At 43.1% G+C, this 17,628-nt stretch overlaps 1 protein-coding gene across 12 annotated transcripts in view; it reads right to left on the bottom strand.

Moving 5' to 3' along the window:
- Positions 1–17,628, bottom strand: part of RERE (arginine-glutamic acid dipeptide repeats) — a 417,871-nt gene that overhangs the window by 17,277 nt on the left and 382,966 nt on the right. For 9 of the 12 annotated variants that reach the window (XM_038376447.2, XM_043500009.1, XM_038376446.2 and 6 more), the window contains 5 exons: positions 8,321–8,483; positions 5,602–5,694; positions 4,649–4,848; positions 3,072–3,233; positions 866–979 (listed from right to left, as the gene is read on the bottom strand). In XM_038376447.2, the coding sequence (XP_038232375.1) occupies positions 866–979; positions 3,072–3,233; positions 4,649–4,848; positions 5,602–5,694; positions 8,321–8,483 (732 nt within the window). The remainder of the gene's footprint in view (positions 1–865; positions 980–3,071; positions 3,234–4,648; positions 4,849–5,601; positions 5,695–8,320; positions 8,484–17,628) is intronic. The other 3 variants (XM_038376449.2, XM_043500010.1, XM_043500013.1) reach the window with 1 other exon arrangement.

The following is a 17,628-nucleotide window of genomic DNA, read 5'->3' as shown; positions in this document are numbered from 1 at the left end:
TTATAAATCACTGATGTGGCGAAGGAGAGCTACCTGCTCCCATTGGTATTGCCAGTGTAACTCCAGCCACTCCCGTTTATATGCTACATTACTGCCCAGCCACCCCATAGCCCTCACTGTAAATAAACCCTGCAGTACAGGAAATGCCAATATACAGGACTGGGGGCTAGAAACTCCCAGATCCAATGCTATGGAGTGAACCTGGCCAATTTCAAATGGACTAAGAATGTCAGGCATTACATATACAAAATTCAGGGACTCGCAGACTTAACTGGTTTCCTAGAACTTTTTGTTCAACTGCATTTCCCCCAATTACATTTCTATTTAAAACATAAGGCCTGAGAGTGACTTCAGATACATTACGCTCTGTTAGGGCTACTGTGGCCAAGGACTCAGGTTAATTTTAGACCTATATGAAGAGGGCTCTCACTTTGGTTTCCTTCCAGTTTGTTGTTGAGAGGTACAGGGAAGAGAAAAAAAACTGACACCGAAATAAAATTTGGACACAGGTTAACAAAAAGAAAAAAGCTAAAATCAAACTGTGCTAAGACCCTGGAGATAATAATATGGAAAAAGACAACATGCCTGGGCATCAATCCCTACCCACGTCCTTCCCTTCCTCTCCCGGCAGAGGGAACGCATTAAGAAGTGGGTTGCTTTCCAGCCACAGATTAAATTACAATTTGCTGTTCTGGCATTTTGGAAGCAGTTTAAATCAATGTTGTGTTTCTGGTTTGTTGTTGGGTTTGGATTTTAGATTCTCTCTATACTGGGGGGAGATGGTGGTGCCCAATGTTAGCCACCAGTGGAGTGCACATCCAGTTCAGAGAACAGGCAGGACTGTTGCTCTGCCACAGGGACTCACTTGAGTTTTGGATTTTTTGGCGTTGGTTCTCTCAGGTTCCTCTGTGTCAGATGCTGTCTTTTCCCGCTGGCGCTTGGAACTCTTGAGAGGAGAAGATGCCTCTTCTTTTATCTTCTGCCACAAAAGGGACAGACAGGAATAGTTTATTAGGGAAGTTAAAGTGATGCTAAATGGAGCACTTACTCGCACTGGGAGGCTTCATACTGATGCTAACCACACAGGAAAGTTCCTATGGAGGCGGAAAGCTGATCAGAGGTTAGTCAGTATTTAATGGTAATTCAATATGTCTCTTCCCCCATTTGAAAGGGAGGACAGGGATCTGCATTCTGGAGCTGCTGAGGCACTTTCCATCTGGTAGGAGCTGTTCCCCATAGGCTTTCATGTCCAAATATAGTGGGGGGCCCAGAATGAAGCTACAGTTCTGCCTCAGAGGACATCAAGCCGGGAGGCAGCTTGCAAGTAAGTCCTTCACAGCATTCGTTAAACAGGCTAGTGGGAATAAGTGGACAACCTGAACAGTACCCTTATCAAGACATTATTTTAAACTCACATTTCTAAATAGGAATATATTTAAAAGGGAAAGTGCTGGTCCTACCCCTTTGACCTATATTAAGGTCCAAATGCCATAAGAAGGCCCATACAATTTGCCAGACTGGATCAGACCCAGGGTCTATCTAATCCAATATTCTATGTCTGGCAGCGGCCAGCACCAGAAGCTTCAGAGGAAGGTGCAAGAACCTTGCAGCAGGGAGATGTGGGATAATCTGTGCCCCCATGAGACTGGCTAAAGCCCTGAAATGTGAAGTTTTATATCCCTTCCAACACTGTTAGCACAAGGTGTAACATTCAATATTCTTGTTATCCATATAAATGTTCGATTTCTCAGAATCTGGTTAAGTTCTCAGTCTTGATATCATATGGCAATGAGTTCCACAGTCTGATTACCATGTATGAAAAATATTTTTATCAGTTTTCAACATGCCACTTTTTAAATATAATTTCACTGACTGTCCCCCTAGTTTTTGTGTTATAAGGCAAGAACAGATGTTCCCGATCCTACCTTCTCTAGACTATTAGTTATGTTATATACTTTTATCATATCCTCTCTCATTTTTCTCCTTTCTAAATCACAATCTTTCAGTCTCTCTCCAGCAGAGGTTTTTTCCATGTCACTAATCATTCCTGTCAGCCTTCTCTGAATTCCCTCTAATTCCACAATATCCTTTTGAGATAGGGGGTGATATTTCAGATGAGGAAGTATCATTGATTTATATAATGGCATTATATTTATTGTATGATTCTACATCTCATTCCTTATGCCTCATAACGTTGTTTGTTTGCTGACTGAAGATATACACTGAGCAGAGATCTTGGATGTGCTGTCTAAATTAATGCTGAAGTCCCTTTTCTGAGTTGACACGGTTAATTAAGAACTCTAAGGCGTATGACTACTTCAGATTCGCCCTCCAACATACATTATTTTGCCTTTATCAGCACTGAATTTCAGCTATCATGGTGTTGCTCATTCACTTAGTGTGGTGAGTCCCTTTGAAGTTCCTAATGCTCTTTTCTGAACTTGACTAATTTTGTGCTGCCTGCAAATTTTGCCACCTTTCCCCCTCACCCACTTTTCCAGACTATAGATAAATACGGTAACCAACACCAGTCCTAGCATGGAACCTGAAGGCACTCTGCTGTTAACCTTCTGCCATGATGAAAACTGACCACTTATTCCTTCTGTGTCCTGTCTCTTTGCCAGCTTTCAGTTCATCACAATGCTGTGCTCTTTGCCCCATGACTACTTTGTTTCTTTAGTAACTTCTTGTGAGGATGTTTGTGCTTATTGAAAGTCTAAAATGTCAGGTGTGCGGGTCTGGGTGTGCTTTCAGAAAAAAAGTACCAGAGGATGCCTGAGGCATCGGCCATTCACTTCTTTAGTAGATATAGTGTGTGTGTTTATTAAAAAAATCTGCTCATCACCATTATGCGTCCGCCTGTATGTATAGAACAGCTCTGATCACTGGAACAACGAGGAGCAACATCTACCCTCAGATCCAAATCCCAGGCCTTCTGTACAGGCAGGAAAGCAAAAATCCCCAGGTCAAACCTAGGTCTCTGGCCTGCTCCAAGCTCCTAAGCTGAACTCACTGAACTGAAAACAGCCCAGATCCTGAACCAAGGACAACGAATCACAAGCAACTTTTACCTTGGTGGACTTCTTCACAGAGTCTGCTTTGCTGTCATTGCTGGAGGTGCTAGCAGCACTGGGAGAGTTGCGGCCACTGGATCTGATGTCTTCGTTAGTGGGCGAGGCTCTACCATCAGGGCTGGCTGGCTGCTTTTTACGACCACTACGTAGTGTAGACATCTATCAATTTAATACAAATAAAAAGCATATAAATAAACCAGTATTTTCTCAAACCTTTTGCTTTTCCCCCCAAATTACTGCAAGGATGAGCGCTCCAGCTTAGTGCCTGAGAAATGAAAAACCAAGAGCGTTAAATGTGTTTACAATCTGTCCAGGAAGGCTCATCTGAGTTTAAAATGACAGGAGGCAAATCCTTAACTTGCCTACCCAAAATCATGAAGTGCTGCTTATTTTATTAAGTAGTGTCTGCTGGAAATGAGAACATTACAAAGATGTTCCCACAGCTGCTGTTCACATGCTAGGCATCTCTTTGTAAGAGGGAGGGAAGCCTCCCCGCCCCAATGTTCCATCTTAAAAAAAAAAATCTGCTGGCAAAAACCAAGACAGATATGAGAGTGACCAAAAGAGATAAGGCATTCAGGCAGGCCAGTGCAGTTCCTAAAACCACTAAAAGCTTCAATGTGTTTCTGCTATGCAATGAGAATCACAGTGGATTATGTAGCAATAATTAATGCTGTTTCATCTGTTCCCTCCTAATTTAGCAGTTGTTTGGATGGATGGCTACCATAAAAATAATGAAGCCAACTTGAGCTAACAGCGCAACCTGACAAGGTATTCAGCAGCAACGACAACATTAATGTGACCAGAAAGGTGGGGAGAGGAGGCTAGTGAAAAAAGAAAGCTGTTACTGTCTGACAGTCCCAATCAATCAGGATTTACGGATGGCCAGCCCCAAACAAGCTGAAGTTTCCCCTCCAACCCTATTGAGCAGTAAGCTGGCTCTCCACAAGTGGCTCCACTTCAGCAATGCTCTCAGCATATTACTGTGGGTAAAGCCTTTTGGGACAAAATACCATACCTTTACGTCAAAGACTGTGATTATTGTATATTTAGGCAATGAGATTTTTAACTACAGTGGTGTGAGGAGAATGTTTGGTAAGCACAAAGAGAAGTAGCATTTAAACTTTTAAAATTCTTCCTTTAAAATGTGTCCCAGGGTTACTGCTGAAAGAATCCAGCAAGCAGGAAGACAGGTACCAGTGTGAATTTTGCCAAATATTCTGGTCGTTTACCTTCTTTGATGATGGCATTCATTCAACAAAAAAGAAGGATTTGTGTTTGGGACATTAAATATACACCAAGTGTGACTAGAACTGTCCAAGGGGAGTTACCTCAGGCTAATTTTTCCAAAAGGCCTTTCAAAAAGGACTCCAAAATTCTGCACACATGCAACTGTACATTTATGTCTACAAGCATGGCAGGAATGCCCCAAAGCAGAGTGGCAGGGAAGAGACTAAGTGCAGCTTTAGAAGCCTATTTGCAAATACGACTCTCCACACTTGGAACTTTCCAACCTGCCCCTCTCCTTCAGGGAGGAGCCTGAATGCACAGGTAACGAAGAGGGATGGGCCTACCGAGCCTCGACTCCGCCTTGTCCTCATGCTATGCTTTCCGCTGAGTCCATCATCTTCCTCTTTGACAGGCTTAAACATAAAGGGCGGAGGGTCCACTGGTTTCTCGATGGGCGGGAGCTCTCCGTACTTCTTGAAGTGGATGCGGCAGTCAGTGCACAGCAAGATGTTTTCGCGACCGCCGTGGTGCCAGTCCTTGGAGGCTTTTGTTGGAAATATACAATCTATGAGATACTGAACACCTACACTTTGCATTTAATACAAATTGGAAGACTACCAGCCTTTACAGGTGACTAAGCCTAAGATTTCTCTGGAAATCATTGCCTGTTCCAGGGTGACTTCATGTTTCAGTTAACATTTACCATGCTCAATTACAGACGATTTCTTTAATTAAATAGACACCTGCTGCTTTGAAAAATAATAAAGAAAAAAAAACGACTCTTCTGCGGCATTTGGGGAGTCTGTTAGGCAGTTATTCTTTCTTCAAGGTCTTGGTTTCTAAAAGTCAAATGAGTCATGAACATTTCATCTCTCCCTTCCCTTACTTACCTCCGGGCTCTAAGCATGCACTCTGTGAATGTGCACAAGCATCAGAGGGCTTTCAGGAATGAAGCTGACGCAGAAAAGCCTTGATGCATCATGAATTTGTATTATGTATCTGACAGTCACAGTCAAATACTGAGTAGCTATACAGTAAATGGATTATATAAGGGACTCTGTTTAGACATGTATGCATGACTGCATAAATGTCTAATTTCCAGGATCCTCTCCCATCACAGTAACACTGATTTGCAATGGTAAATCATGATTAACTCTCTGCTAGAATGGTGCATATTTTGAATGATCCATCGTTATGTTTTTAGAATAGCTATACATGCATGAGAACTGCTCTTGCTTGGATGAAGCTGTGTTGAACAGGCACTAGCACAATGCAAAGAGATACATCAAGTGCATACTGGTTGTGAAGCAGTGACGACAGGCGTAACCCTTCAGTTCCTGTTCGCTGTCCTCGCTGTCAAAATCATCTTCGCTGGCTGAGCTCAAGTCCACTGAGTAAGCAAAGAAAAGAAGGAAAAGGAAAAATCAGAAGGCTCTTTTAGTTTGCACTAGTTGACTGAATAACCGTTTATGGTGAAAAATTCTAGCTGTGCTTCTGGAGGTGCCATCTTTCACGTGAAACAAGGCTGAAAGCCAGTAATTGCCGGAAATTAAGTCTCAGGGCAATTTTCAAGAATAGGATGTTCACTTAAAGTTTTTGGCTAAATTCCACATCAGATATTAATATTCTATAGACCTAAATTGCACCCCCTGCAGTTTCAACTGGAGAAGAGGGTTTTTTTTTTTTTACACTTCCCTGTCTTCAACAAGATGAGAAGCATTGTTGTGTACTCAAATAGAACATGCATTTCTGCAACAAGGACTTCTCTTCAAACTAAATATCTGAACAAATGTGTTCAAATGCCATGTTTCACCCAGAAGATGGCTGAATTTCACAGGTGGGTAAAGAGATTCTTGTATATAGTTTGGTAGTGTGTAAAGTGCTTTGTGATCCTTCTGGACAAAGGCAAAACAAGAATCCAGTGGAATCATTCCTTAAAGGGTACATTTTATGATTGAATTAGATTTTATTTATTCGCAAAAAGAAAAGGAGTACTTATGGCACCGTAGAGACTAACAAATTTATTTGAGCATAAGCTTTCGTGAGCTACAGCTCACTTTATCGGATGCATCCGATGAAGTGAGCTGTAGCTCACGAAAGCTTATGCTCAAATTTGTTAGTCTCTATGGTGCCACAAGTACTCCTTTTCTTTTTGGGAATACAGACTAACACGGCTGCTACTCTGAAACCTATTATTTTATTTATTGCAATTTTTTGGGAACTAAAGAGTATTGCAAGGGTCGCCCTCCACCTGTGGTGAGTAGTCTATATCAAGTCATTTGACCACAATACGCATCAGCTGAAAAGCATAATTACCTCGTGAAAACTGCACTTGTGCAAGAGTGCACACATTACATGTCACTGGAAAGAATCTGCATATTTTAAAGCAAAATTTGGCATCTCGCAGGATCCTGTAAAGAGCTCAGAGTGAATCCTTTATAACTGAGGACACTGCATTTTCTAGCAGCTTGCTACAAATTCACAAAGCAATGCATGTAAATAACTTGTCACAAGCACAAGAGCCCTGTCTCAAGAACCATTTTGAAGTGTGGCCTCATTTGTTCAAATCTTTAGTCTGGAGAGAAGTCCTTGTTGCAGGAACACATGCATGTTCTGTAGCGGGAGTCCCTCTGCAATAACTTCCATTAGTGGTCGTCATCAATCCATATACTCTTCTACACACAGACATGGTCCCATTTGTTTAGTTATTGCAACAGTGGCTGCTAGCACTATCTCATTTTCCAACTTCAATTCCTTCAGGTGTTCAAAACTGGAATGCAAAATTCACGCAGGGCCAAGATCTTTATTTTACTGAGCTAATTTTGGTCCTAATCCTGCAATTGGATCTGCACGAGTTGAGCCCTGAGGCCATGGAAACCCCACAGGCTGTGTGGGCACAGGAGTTCAATTCACCAGAGTCCAACGGTAGGGTCAGGACCCTTCTTTCTAAAACAAGAATAAAAGTGACTGTTTTTGGCACAAGGAAGTTAACCTCCCTCTCTCACAACTCGCCACTATATCCTCCCCCTTCCCAAAAACCCTACTTCCAATTATTTTGGCGACATTTCTGAACTGGGGTTGGTGGGGTGGTAATATGCTGGATTTAGTCCATAAAAAGGAATTAAAACTTTAAGGGAATCTTTAGCCTTTTATATGATGATATATTCCTTCCAACCACATTGAGATCAGTGGTGCTATAACACTTCGTGATGTGCTAGACTGCACTGGGCTCTGTAATTATTCTTTGAGCCAAAAGCACCTGAATAATCAATATCATGGTGCTTCTAAGGCCACATCTAAACATACAGTGCTGCAGCGGCACAGCTGGCCTGATACAGCGGCAGCACCCGTCTGGTGAAGACGCTCGATGCCGACAGGAGAGCTCTCCTGTTGGCATAATAAAACCACCCCTGAGAGCTGCAGAAGCTGTGCTGCCAGGAGAAGCTCTCCCACCGACATTAACGCTCCTGTGCATAGTGCTACGTCGGTGTAACTTGTATTGCTCAGGGAGGTGGTTTTTCACACCACAGAGAGACATAAATTATGCTGACAGAGTGTAGTGTAGACATAGCCTTAAATTTGTGACGATATAGCAATATTGACTATAACATGGCATTAGTTGTAAAGAGCAGAAAGTATGGTAATGGAACCACAGCTTGCAAGGGGAAAGTTTGCTTTATTTCTTGCCTTTTCTAAGCGCGGTTCTTGGAATAATCCCAGGGAAAATTCAACACACAGAAGGAACTATGACAAACAGGGAAATTTAGAGCCAGGTCAAAGTCTCCATCCTTACACTGGGCTTCTGTGCCTAAGCACTGCATTGCACATGGTACAAAACATCACTTGCTGATCACAGACACCTGCTATACTCAGGCATAATGGTGTGGGAACAGCAGAAGCCAACAGCCTGAACTCCAGTTTCTTGCTTTATTCGGCTGAAGGCAGAGAGCTACTACATTACTGCAGTTCTATGCATCTAAACAAAAATAAATGCGCTGCTTTTAGCTGCCACTTACAGAATTCGCTAGAGGGGGGCCTGGAGGGAGTGTTTACTGGAGTGGAAGCAGTTCGAGTCTTAATTCTCCGAAACACAGCCTGCCTTCGATGCCTACGGTGGGCTCGGGAACTTGCTGCTTCAGGCGTTTTCTTCCAATAGTAATAGAAAGTGATTAGTTCTCCCTGTAAACACAGAAGGAACATGTTAGAGGGGCATGCACAGCTGACTTGTCAGCCCTTTTTGCTCTCCCTCTCCCGTGCACACAAAATAAAAAGCTTAAGGGTATATTTTCAGACAGACAAATTCCCTTGGCTAGAAGAGAAACAGATATTTTTCTGGGGAAGGAAATTTCAAAACATTTTTTTTTTTAAAGTAGTTGGGTGGGAGGTCTCCAGCCACTACTTTCATACTGCAGGAAGTGCAGGTATTGGTGTTTCAGCAGAGGGAGCTCTTTACTTTAAGCACTATATCAATACCTCTGCAAAGAGTTAGTAGGCACTGAACTGCTAGAGGTACCAGCTCTCCAATGAGCTGTAAAAGCCATGTTCTGGCTAAAGATGGTTTTAAAGAACCCTGGCACTTTCAGTGAGAGTGGGATCAGTTCAAATAGATGATATCCTGCCCATCTTAATATGCCCCAAACATTAAATACACTCCTGTTTGAAAAGTAGAATGTTAGAATAAAAACATGATTCAGAATAAGCAGTAACCGTATTAGTCAACCATATTAAAGCAAACCAAGCTTTAATCTGAATATATATGCCCACATTGAAGTTAATTAGGCACGTAAAAGAGCATACCCAGGGAAGCTAGTGATAATTCCATAGCATAATGAATTTGGCTTGCATTCAAAAACCTAGAGCAGATCACATTCAAACTAGTGGATGAAATGCTGAGCTAAAGAACAGTATGTGGTTTTAATCTCCATTCTTTTACTTTGAAATCCCCATCATTTTCTGGCGACTTGTCTGCCTCTAAGGTAAAAGGTGTTTCTTTCAAGTTGCCAGAGAAATAGAGAAGTTCTAACTAGTTCCTTGAAAATCAACACCAAAACAAACATGCCTAAACTGCCCACAAAAAAAACGGTCTCTCTCTCTCTGGGACAAATCCTGTAGTCTTTACTCAGCATAGATCACTTGAGTTAACTCTGTACTAAAGATGCCTTCCTCAGTCAAAACTTCCAATGGCCTAGAACAAGCAGTAACAGCATAATCTGTGTATAGAACACTGCAAACAGTGACAAGACAAAAGTTATCTGACACCACTTAAGGATTTTAAAGATGCCTAACTTAAAATAGAGAATTCTGGATGAAGCACACAACCACAACTTTGATTTTGGATAGCAGAAAGAACGGATGTATTGTTATGCACTGATAGTGAGTGCGATTGATGCAGATTTACCAACATTAAAATGATACTCACGCCCAACCAATTTCAGAGTGACACTTTATGTGTGAGAGAGAAAAAATTAGCTACAGTCCTAGATTAGGTAGAACACAAGAATCCTCATGAAAAAAAACTACTCATTTTTCCAGAGTCTCCAAAAGTGAAGCAGGCAGGTATCATCATCATCGTTCAATACCAATGGGTAAATACAGCCACTCAGGGCTTATCTAGACTTGAAATACTACAGCAACACCACTGTTGCATTTCAGTATAGACCCTACCTACACCAATGGGAGGGGTTCTGCCATCTGGGGAGGTGACTCACCTCCCCAAGAGGTGGGAACTCAGTCCACAGAAGAATTCTTCCATGGACCTAGCATTGTCTACATCAGGGGTTAGGTCATCTTAACTACATCACTCAGGGGTGGGTGGGTGTGTATTTTTCACACCCCTGAGTGATCTAACTGGGTCGACCTAATTTTTCGTGTAGATCAGGCCTCAGGAACTGAGAGTTGGCCAAGAGCATGGAATAAGGGCTGGCCTACACTGGAGACTTACATTGGCACAGCTCCACCTCAGGGGTCTGAAAAAGCCACACCCAAGAGATTATGCTGACCTACCCCCTGGTGTAGGCAAGCGCTAGGTGGACAGAAGAATTCTTTCATCGACCTAGCTTCTGCCCCTTGGGAGGGCGGGGGAGGAGGGAAGAGGTTTGATTAAAGACAGCGATGGGAGAACCCTCCCATCACTGTAGTGAACATTTATACTGAAGTGCTACAGTGACACAGCAGTAGCGTTTTAAGTGTAGACATAGCCTGAGCCAGTGGTAGATGCAGGGACAGAACTAGGTGTCCTGACACACAGTTCCCTGCTCTAATCACTAAACCATATTAAACTCAATTAATGCAGATGCTTTAGAAACTATTTTTGACCCCATCAAAGTGGACTTGAAATCTATTCAGCACTACTGTTCACCAAACTGGAGAGAATGCATCCGATGAAGTGGGCTGTAGCTCACGAAATAAATTTGTTAGTCTCTAAGGTGCCACAAGTACTCCTTTTCTTTTTGTGAATACAGACTAACACGGTTGCTACTCTGAAAACTGGAGAGACAATCTATTGCCAGGGGCAACTGAAATTCCATGGAGAGTTCATACAATGCTCTTCAGGGCTTGTCCACATTTACAGCTCTGCATTGGTGCAGTCCTCTGCTGTAGCGCTTAGCAAAGATGCTACCTATGCTGACGAGAGAGGGTACAGGTACTCCGCCTCTCCAAGAGGTGGTAGCTACGCTGATGGGAGAAGCCCTCTCGTCGACACAGCGTTGCCTGCACCAGAGTTTAGGTCGGTGGATTTTCCACACCCTTGAGTGACACGATTATACCATCGTACGTAGGTAGACCTTGCCTCAGAGCCAGCAAATCTTCAGCAAACTTACCAGTCACGCTTTACCTACAAATGTATCTTTATCAAACCCTTGGTGTCAGTGTCAGGGAGAAGTCAGTAAATCTCAACTCTCTGCATCTGTGGATGAAGACGCATCCTCTGACGTGTTAACCGAAGAGCGCAAACCAGTGTCCCCATTTCCCATCAAAAACAGGAAATGGCAATCAATCTGGGCTGTATTTACATGTGGCAAACCCACCAAGTCCTGAGGGAAATTAAATTATTGAAGCACATGCTGCACCATAAACAAGGCCCTTTGCTTTCAGTTTTTATTTTAAAATTTCCCAGGAATTTATCAGTATTTGTTACAATATTTTTTTAAAGGTGAAAATTGGTGCAAAAAATAACTTCACCGTTTTCTGGGTAAATATTGGGGTTAATACTGGGTGATGAGAGGACAAAAAAAAAGCAATAAAGACAACAGTGAGCCCGGAGGTGGAAGAGGATGAGGAGGCAAGATTGCCATCTCTTCACATGGTCTCCTCAATCTCTTCTGGGCTCACAAATGAAGAGATGGCAACTCAGTTACCTGGGCGGCCCAAACTCTCCTTCCGGAATGGGAAGCTAGGTATATAGGGGCACACTGGGGCCTGCCCAAGTTACTGAGCTGCCATTCCTCCTTCCGGAGCAGAAAGCAAGATCCAGAGATCTTCCTGGCCCCAGGGACACCTTCAAGAATCTGGACCTGGCTCCCCACTCTGGGAAGAGAGAGGATAGCCGAGTTAACCCAGGGCACACCAAGCCGCAATCTTTCCTTCTGGAGCAGGGAGCCTTATCCGGGATGTTCCGGCACTTGTTTTTTAGGATTTGAACACTGACATACACAAACACACATGCGTGTATATCTATCTTCCACAACACTACCTTATTTGACCAGACAGTCTCGCATTTACACGGAGACTAATTTATTAACATAAACACATCTACTAATGCTATGGATTGGATTTTTTAAAATAATCTGTATTTTTATGTAATTGAGTGGTAAAAATTTTGGGGGGAAACTGGTAAAAACAGAATAGCTTTTATAAAACCCTGAAATATTTTTGGTAAAAAAGAGCAACAACTAGGAATGAAGGGCACTGGCCATTAAACAAAGATCCTTTGAAAACCAAACCTGCCTGTATTTGTGGGTAAAGCCCATTTCAGAAACATACATCTGATTCCAAACTGACCCTTCAAAAATCTGTACGAAGACTCAAATTTTAACATTATTAATGAAACAGACTCACTTAGCCGAGACTAAAAAAATGGATGATCACAAGAGTTAATGAACTATAGTTAGGATTCATTTCTGGAGCTTCAGATACATGACTCACTAAATGACTCAACCTTCAGTCACAACCACAGGGTTAAAAATAAACGAGGAAGTACATAAGTAGGATTTTAATATTATTCTCCCTACGGAACATATGTACACGAATTCCAACCCAGATTTTATTAGCGGCCTTGCCATCAAATACTATTCTGTCTACCTAAGGGATTAAATGATGGAGTGGAGTAAATCTGGGAGGATTAGGAACCGCATTTTGGTGACTGCACGGGTGACAGGGGCTTGGGCACAAACAAAAGAACATGTCATGGAAAGCTTTGGTTCTACAAACAGAAGGCTCCCGGCTTCACCACGAGCGAAGTCAATTGAACTTTAATCAAACATGCGGAGTGTGTGCTGCCAAAACCCATCGCACATAAATTTAGGGAACAAAAGCTGTTGCAGGAATCAATAGCCTACTGAAACATTAACACAGGCAATCATTGATCAAAAGGCCCCTTTACAAAAGGCTGCCTTGCAAATTAGCTACTGTTTTTGCTTGCAAGCAAACATGGGAGCATAAACTCTGCCGACATGAATGGCCTGTAATGATCATTTTGTTCCTGGTGATCTCACCTCATCTCAGAGCAAGGTCTTGTAGTCAACACATCTTACATCTCTGTATTATAATTGCTAACAGCATGATGAACTGAGCTGGTTTGATGCCTGGGTACTGAGGGGAGGAGGGAAGAGGGAAAGAAGGTTGTTCTGAATCCACAGGGTTCTGGGCAGTAGCACTAGCCCAGGGAAATGCTCCTAACCAATCAGCCTCTATTTAGTCTATTTTTAAAAACCTTTTCATGCCAGGAGTTGGATGGGTTAGCAACAGATGCATTGAAATCATCCAAGATAAGATCAATCCTGTTTTAGTTCTGTCCTTGGGTAGTGGCTCTGGTGGGAACACATTCCTCTCCTGCCTTTTTTTTTTTTAATTATTATTAGCAGCAAACAAGAGTAATTTCCCTCAAAATTTCCAAAATTAAAGACAAATAATAATAAATTAAATTAGGAAGCATGATAAAAAGCTGAGGTTGGCTCTGTGGCTAACAAGAAAGGAGGGATACACTGCTGGGAAAGTCAAGCTCCACATGCCATTTGAGAACAGCTCAGCTGTCATGTCCTTTTGCAACCCAGTATTACTGATAGTGCTGCACAGGCAATTTGTAATTATTAGAAGGTTGCCTCCTTGGCACGAGGCACCGTTCTCTCCTCTGCCACCATTTTCCTCCCCTGCCCTCCTGTGTTCTGCTGCAACTCAAGCAAGCACTATAAAATAATAGTTAATAATGCCTGCCCCACTAAAAACACTGGGGCAGGCATTATAAACTACTCCATACTCTTAACAATCTAACACGAAAGTAGTAAGTGCTGCATGCCCCTAGCTTCTCATTTATGGTGATTTGCAAATGTTAAGTACATGAAACTGTATGTGCATGCACCAGTGTGAGTGTGTGTGAGACAAGAGACACGTTACAGTTGCACTGAAGCAACCACTCGAGGACTGGCAAATCTGTTGCTTAATGGAGCTGATGGTCTACTAAAGTGGAGCAAAAAGGCATTCCATGTGTTTGGTTAGAAAGGATGGGGCAGTCTTCAGATCAGCTGTTACCTAACAAAGGTGTTGTTTTCCTTGTTTCACACAGCCATCAACTGACTACTACCTGTCACTGCAGTTCCACTACATTCAGCTCAGACTCACAAGTACACCAACCACTTTTTGGGTTGTGCTTGATCTCTATTTTTCCAACAACACAAAATACACGAATGTTTGTTTGTTTCTATAGCACTTTCTGACTAGCTATTTTGTCTCATTTACTCAACTCCTGCATGTATAAGGAAGAGTCCGACTGTGATAAACCAACAGTCTGTCCAAACAGCTCCAATTTTGCATTTTCTGATTTTGCTATTTGAAGTTCTGCTCCACAGTCAGGAGAGGAATCCCACTCCTGTGGCCAGGTTGGGACACCACTGCTGATCTCGACACCCAGTTGCTATGGCAGCTCATGCACTCTTCAACTACAGTACTGCACTGCCAAGGAGCCAAAAATTATGTCCTTACAGAGTGGAAGCATTGATGGGAAGAAGTCTAACACATGAAGTAAATTTAGGGGTCCATTGCTGCATCTGCCTCCTTGTCCACTTGATTGTAGATCCTGGACCAGACTCAACCAGCTATTTACTCTCTGGCTCAACCAGAGCTGCTGCAACCATCCACCAGCTTGGCCTGGTCCCCCACCTCCTCCATCACAGACCATAACTCACTTTGGTGGACAAGTGCCCCCCTCTTGCCTTCCTCCTCTCAAGTTAAGTACGCAGTAGAGACACATTCCAAGTATCCACCTCTTCCAGTTGGAACACTTTTCCCTCTCCCACTATGAGATCTGGGACTAAATCCAGTCCTTGGGATAAGGGAGCAAAACTGCCAAAGAAGTTAATGCAAGTTGCACCCTCTTAATAGAGAGGATGAGTTTGGAATCTCCTTCCTTTGATGTTTTTAAGGTCAGGCTTGACAAAGCCCTGGCTGGGATGATTTAATTGGGGATTGGTCCTGCTTTGAGCAGAGGGTTGGACTAGATGACCTCCTGAGGTCTCTTCCAACTCTGATATTCTATGATTCTATGATCCCCGGAGAGGAGATCTGTCTCTCCATTAATCTGCTTGGAATCCTGGATATTCACAGATAGTATATCCCAACCTCAACTCAGGAGACATCACCCCATTAAGCTCCTCTCTTCCCTGCAAGCACAAATTCAATATTCTCCTCTCCAGAGCTTTGTTGTGCCCACCATGCTCTCAGCACCACCGCAATTATTAGTCTGCCATAAGTAATGCATCCCCCTCATAGCGCAATGGAAGCAGCACTGTCTTGGGGCCAAATGTCATCCTTCCTTCCCAAACAGCTTCCTTGGTGGTATTTGTGGGTCTCCCAGATTGAGGTGTCAGTGATGCTGCTCAGGGCCTATGTCAGAAGTATGAGAAATGCAGTTTTTCCATGGCAGTGAGGGAGAGCGCTGCCCACATACACCTGTGTCTGGCAGTGTGCTTCACTCCCCTGTGTCAGAGCTTTCCAGCTTTGCTCACGTGTAAGTACTCCCTACTTCAAAAGGCAGAGCTAGGAGTGATGAGCAAACAGACCTGGCAAAGTGGGAATCACTGAACTTTCCTGTAGGTAGGACACGGTAGTGTGTCCAAGGGAACAGAGCGTCACCAGAAGTCACCTCCCTTGGGAGAAAGTGAGAGGTAGGCGATTGCGTCCCAGCAGCAGGATCAGCGGAGAAGAGAAAGACCTTGTAGACAAGCAGCCAAAAAGGAAGGAAGAAGGGAACTACAATGAGGGCAGAAAACAGTGCTTCGCCCACATCCTCCAGCGCACAGATTTCAAGTGGAAAATACATTAAGATGTTTCTACTCCCATCATTTTTTGGCCTGTCTTCTGATTAGATTCTGAGCTCTTTGGGACAGCAGAATGACCCCACTCTAGATATCACCTCACACACTGAAGACCAAGCACGGATGGGAGGAGGTCAAGCTCCCATCACATTCGAGAGAGTTCCAGGTGTCCAGAATCCTTTATTCTTATGTTATGTCCACACTACAGATGCTACAGTGGCACATATATGGTGCAGCAGCACCTGTGCCACAGTAGCAACGTAGTGTAGACACTTGCTACAGTGATGGAAGGGGTTTTTCTGTTACTGTAGTTAGTCTATTCCTCCGACAGATCCATAAAAGAATTCTTCTGTTGACCTAGTGGTGTCTACATCTGGGGCTTAGAGAACAGGAGTACTTGTGGCACCTTAGAAACTAACAAATGTATTTGAGCATAAGCTTTCAGGAGCTACAGGCCACTTCATCAGATGCATAGAATGGAACATATAAAAAGATGATATATATACATATAGAGAACATGAAAAGATGGAAGTTGTCATACCAACCCTAAGAGGCTAATTAATTAAGATGCACCATTATCAGCGGGAGAAAAAAAACTTTTGTAGTGATAATCAAGATGGCCCATTTCAGACAGTTGACAAGAAGGTGTGAGGATACTTAACATGGGGAAATAGATTCAATTTGTGTAAATGACCCAGCCACTCCCAGTCTCTGTTCAAACCCAAGTTAATGGTATCTAGTTTGCAAATTAATTCCAGTTCAGCAGTTTCTCCTTGGAGTCTGTTTCTGAAGCTTTTCTATTGCAAAATTGCCACCTTGAAGTCTGTTACTGAATGACCAGAGAGGTTGAAGCATTCTCCTACTGGTTTTTGAATGTTATGATTCCTGATGTCAGATTTGTGTCCATTTATTCTTTTGCATATAGACTGTCCAGTTTGGCCAATGTACATGTCAGAGGGGCAAACACTTCAACCTCTCTGGTCACTCAGTAACAGACTGGTGGTTTTCTTTCTGGGGCACTGGCTCCCAGGTGTTCTCCCATACTCTTGTTTCACTCTCCACCCCCTCACCTGACAACGTATTTTTTCCTGTTGACTTTTACATGCAGATGGGGCTTCCTCTGTGCTCGCTTTACAATGCTTAATATATACAGAAACTGAGGCAGGTTATTCCACAGCCCTTTGTCTGGCAAAACCAATTTGCCAACCCTGCTTGGGGGACAGATTCCAAGATATACTTTCAGTACATACACACAATTTCTTAAGTGTCACCTGTATGTACATCGCCCGATGGTGAGGATCAGTATGACATGAGATTCCACGAGACACCTAAGAAAAACCTTTCTGGGTAAATACTATTAAAGAAGTACAGTGAGTTTGTCAGACCTGACAGGAGTTGCTGACACAGAGTTGTGAGCCCTTTGCTAGCTGGGACCAACAAGCCACTCAGCGTACACCTAAAGCCTAGTCTACACTGAAAAATTGGTCGACCTAGCTTCATTGCTCAGGAGTGTGAAAAATTCACACAGAGATATAATTAAGCCAACCTAACCCACAGTGTAGACACTGGTAGGTCACTAGAAGAAATCTTCGATTGACCTTGATACTGCCCCTTGAGGGGGTGGATTTACTACAGCGACAGAAAAAACACTTCTGTCATTCCAGGAAGTGGCTATGCTACAACAGCGTGGCTGCAGCTGTGCTGCTGTAGCGCCCGCCGTGTAGACATACCCTCGGTGTTGGGTATAAACCGGCCTTATGTCTTCAGGCCGAGCCTTCTAACCACTGTGTACAAAC

This window comes from Dermochelys coriacea, chromosome 18 (genome assembly GCF_009764565.3).
Source record: "Dermochelys coriacea isolate rDerCor1 chromosome 18, rDerCor1.pri.v4, whole genome shotgun sequence".
In the NCBI taxonomy this organism is placed as follows: Eukaryota; Metazoa; Chordata; order Testudines; family Dermochelyidae; genus Dermochelys; species Dermochelys coriacea.
Note: the sequence above shows the minus strand (reverse complement) of the source record. Positions and strands in the feature narration are given on the sequence as shown.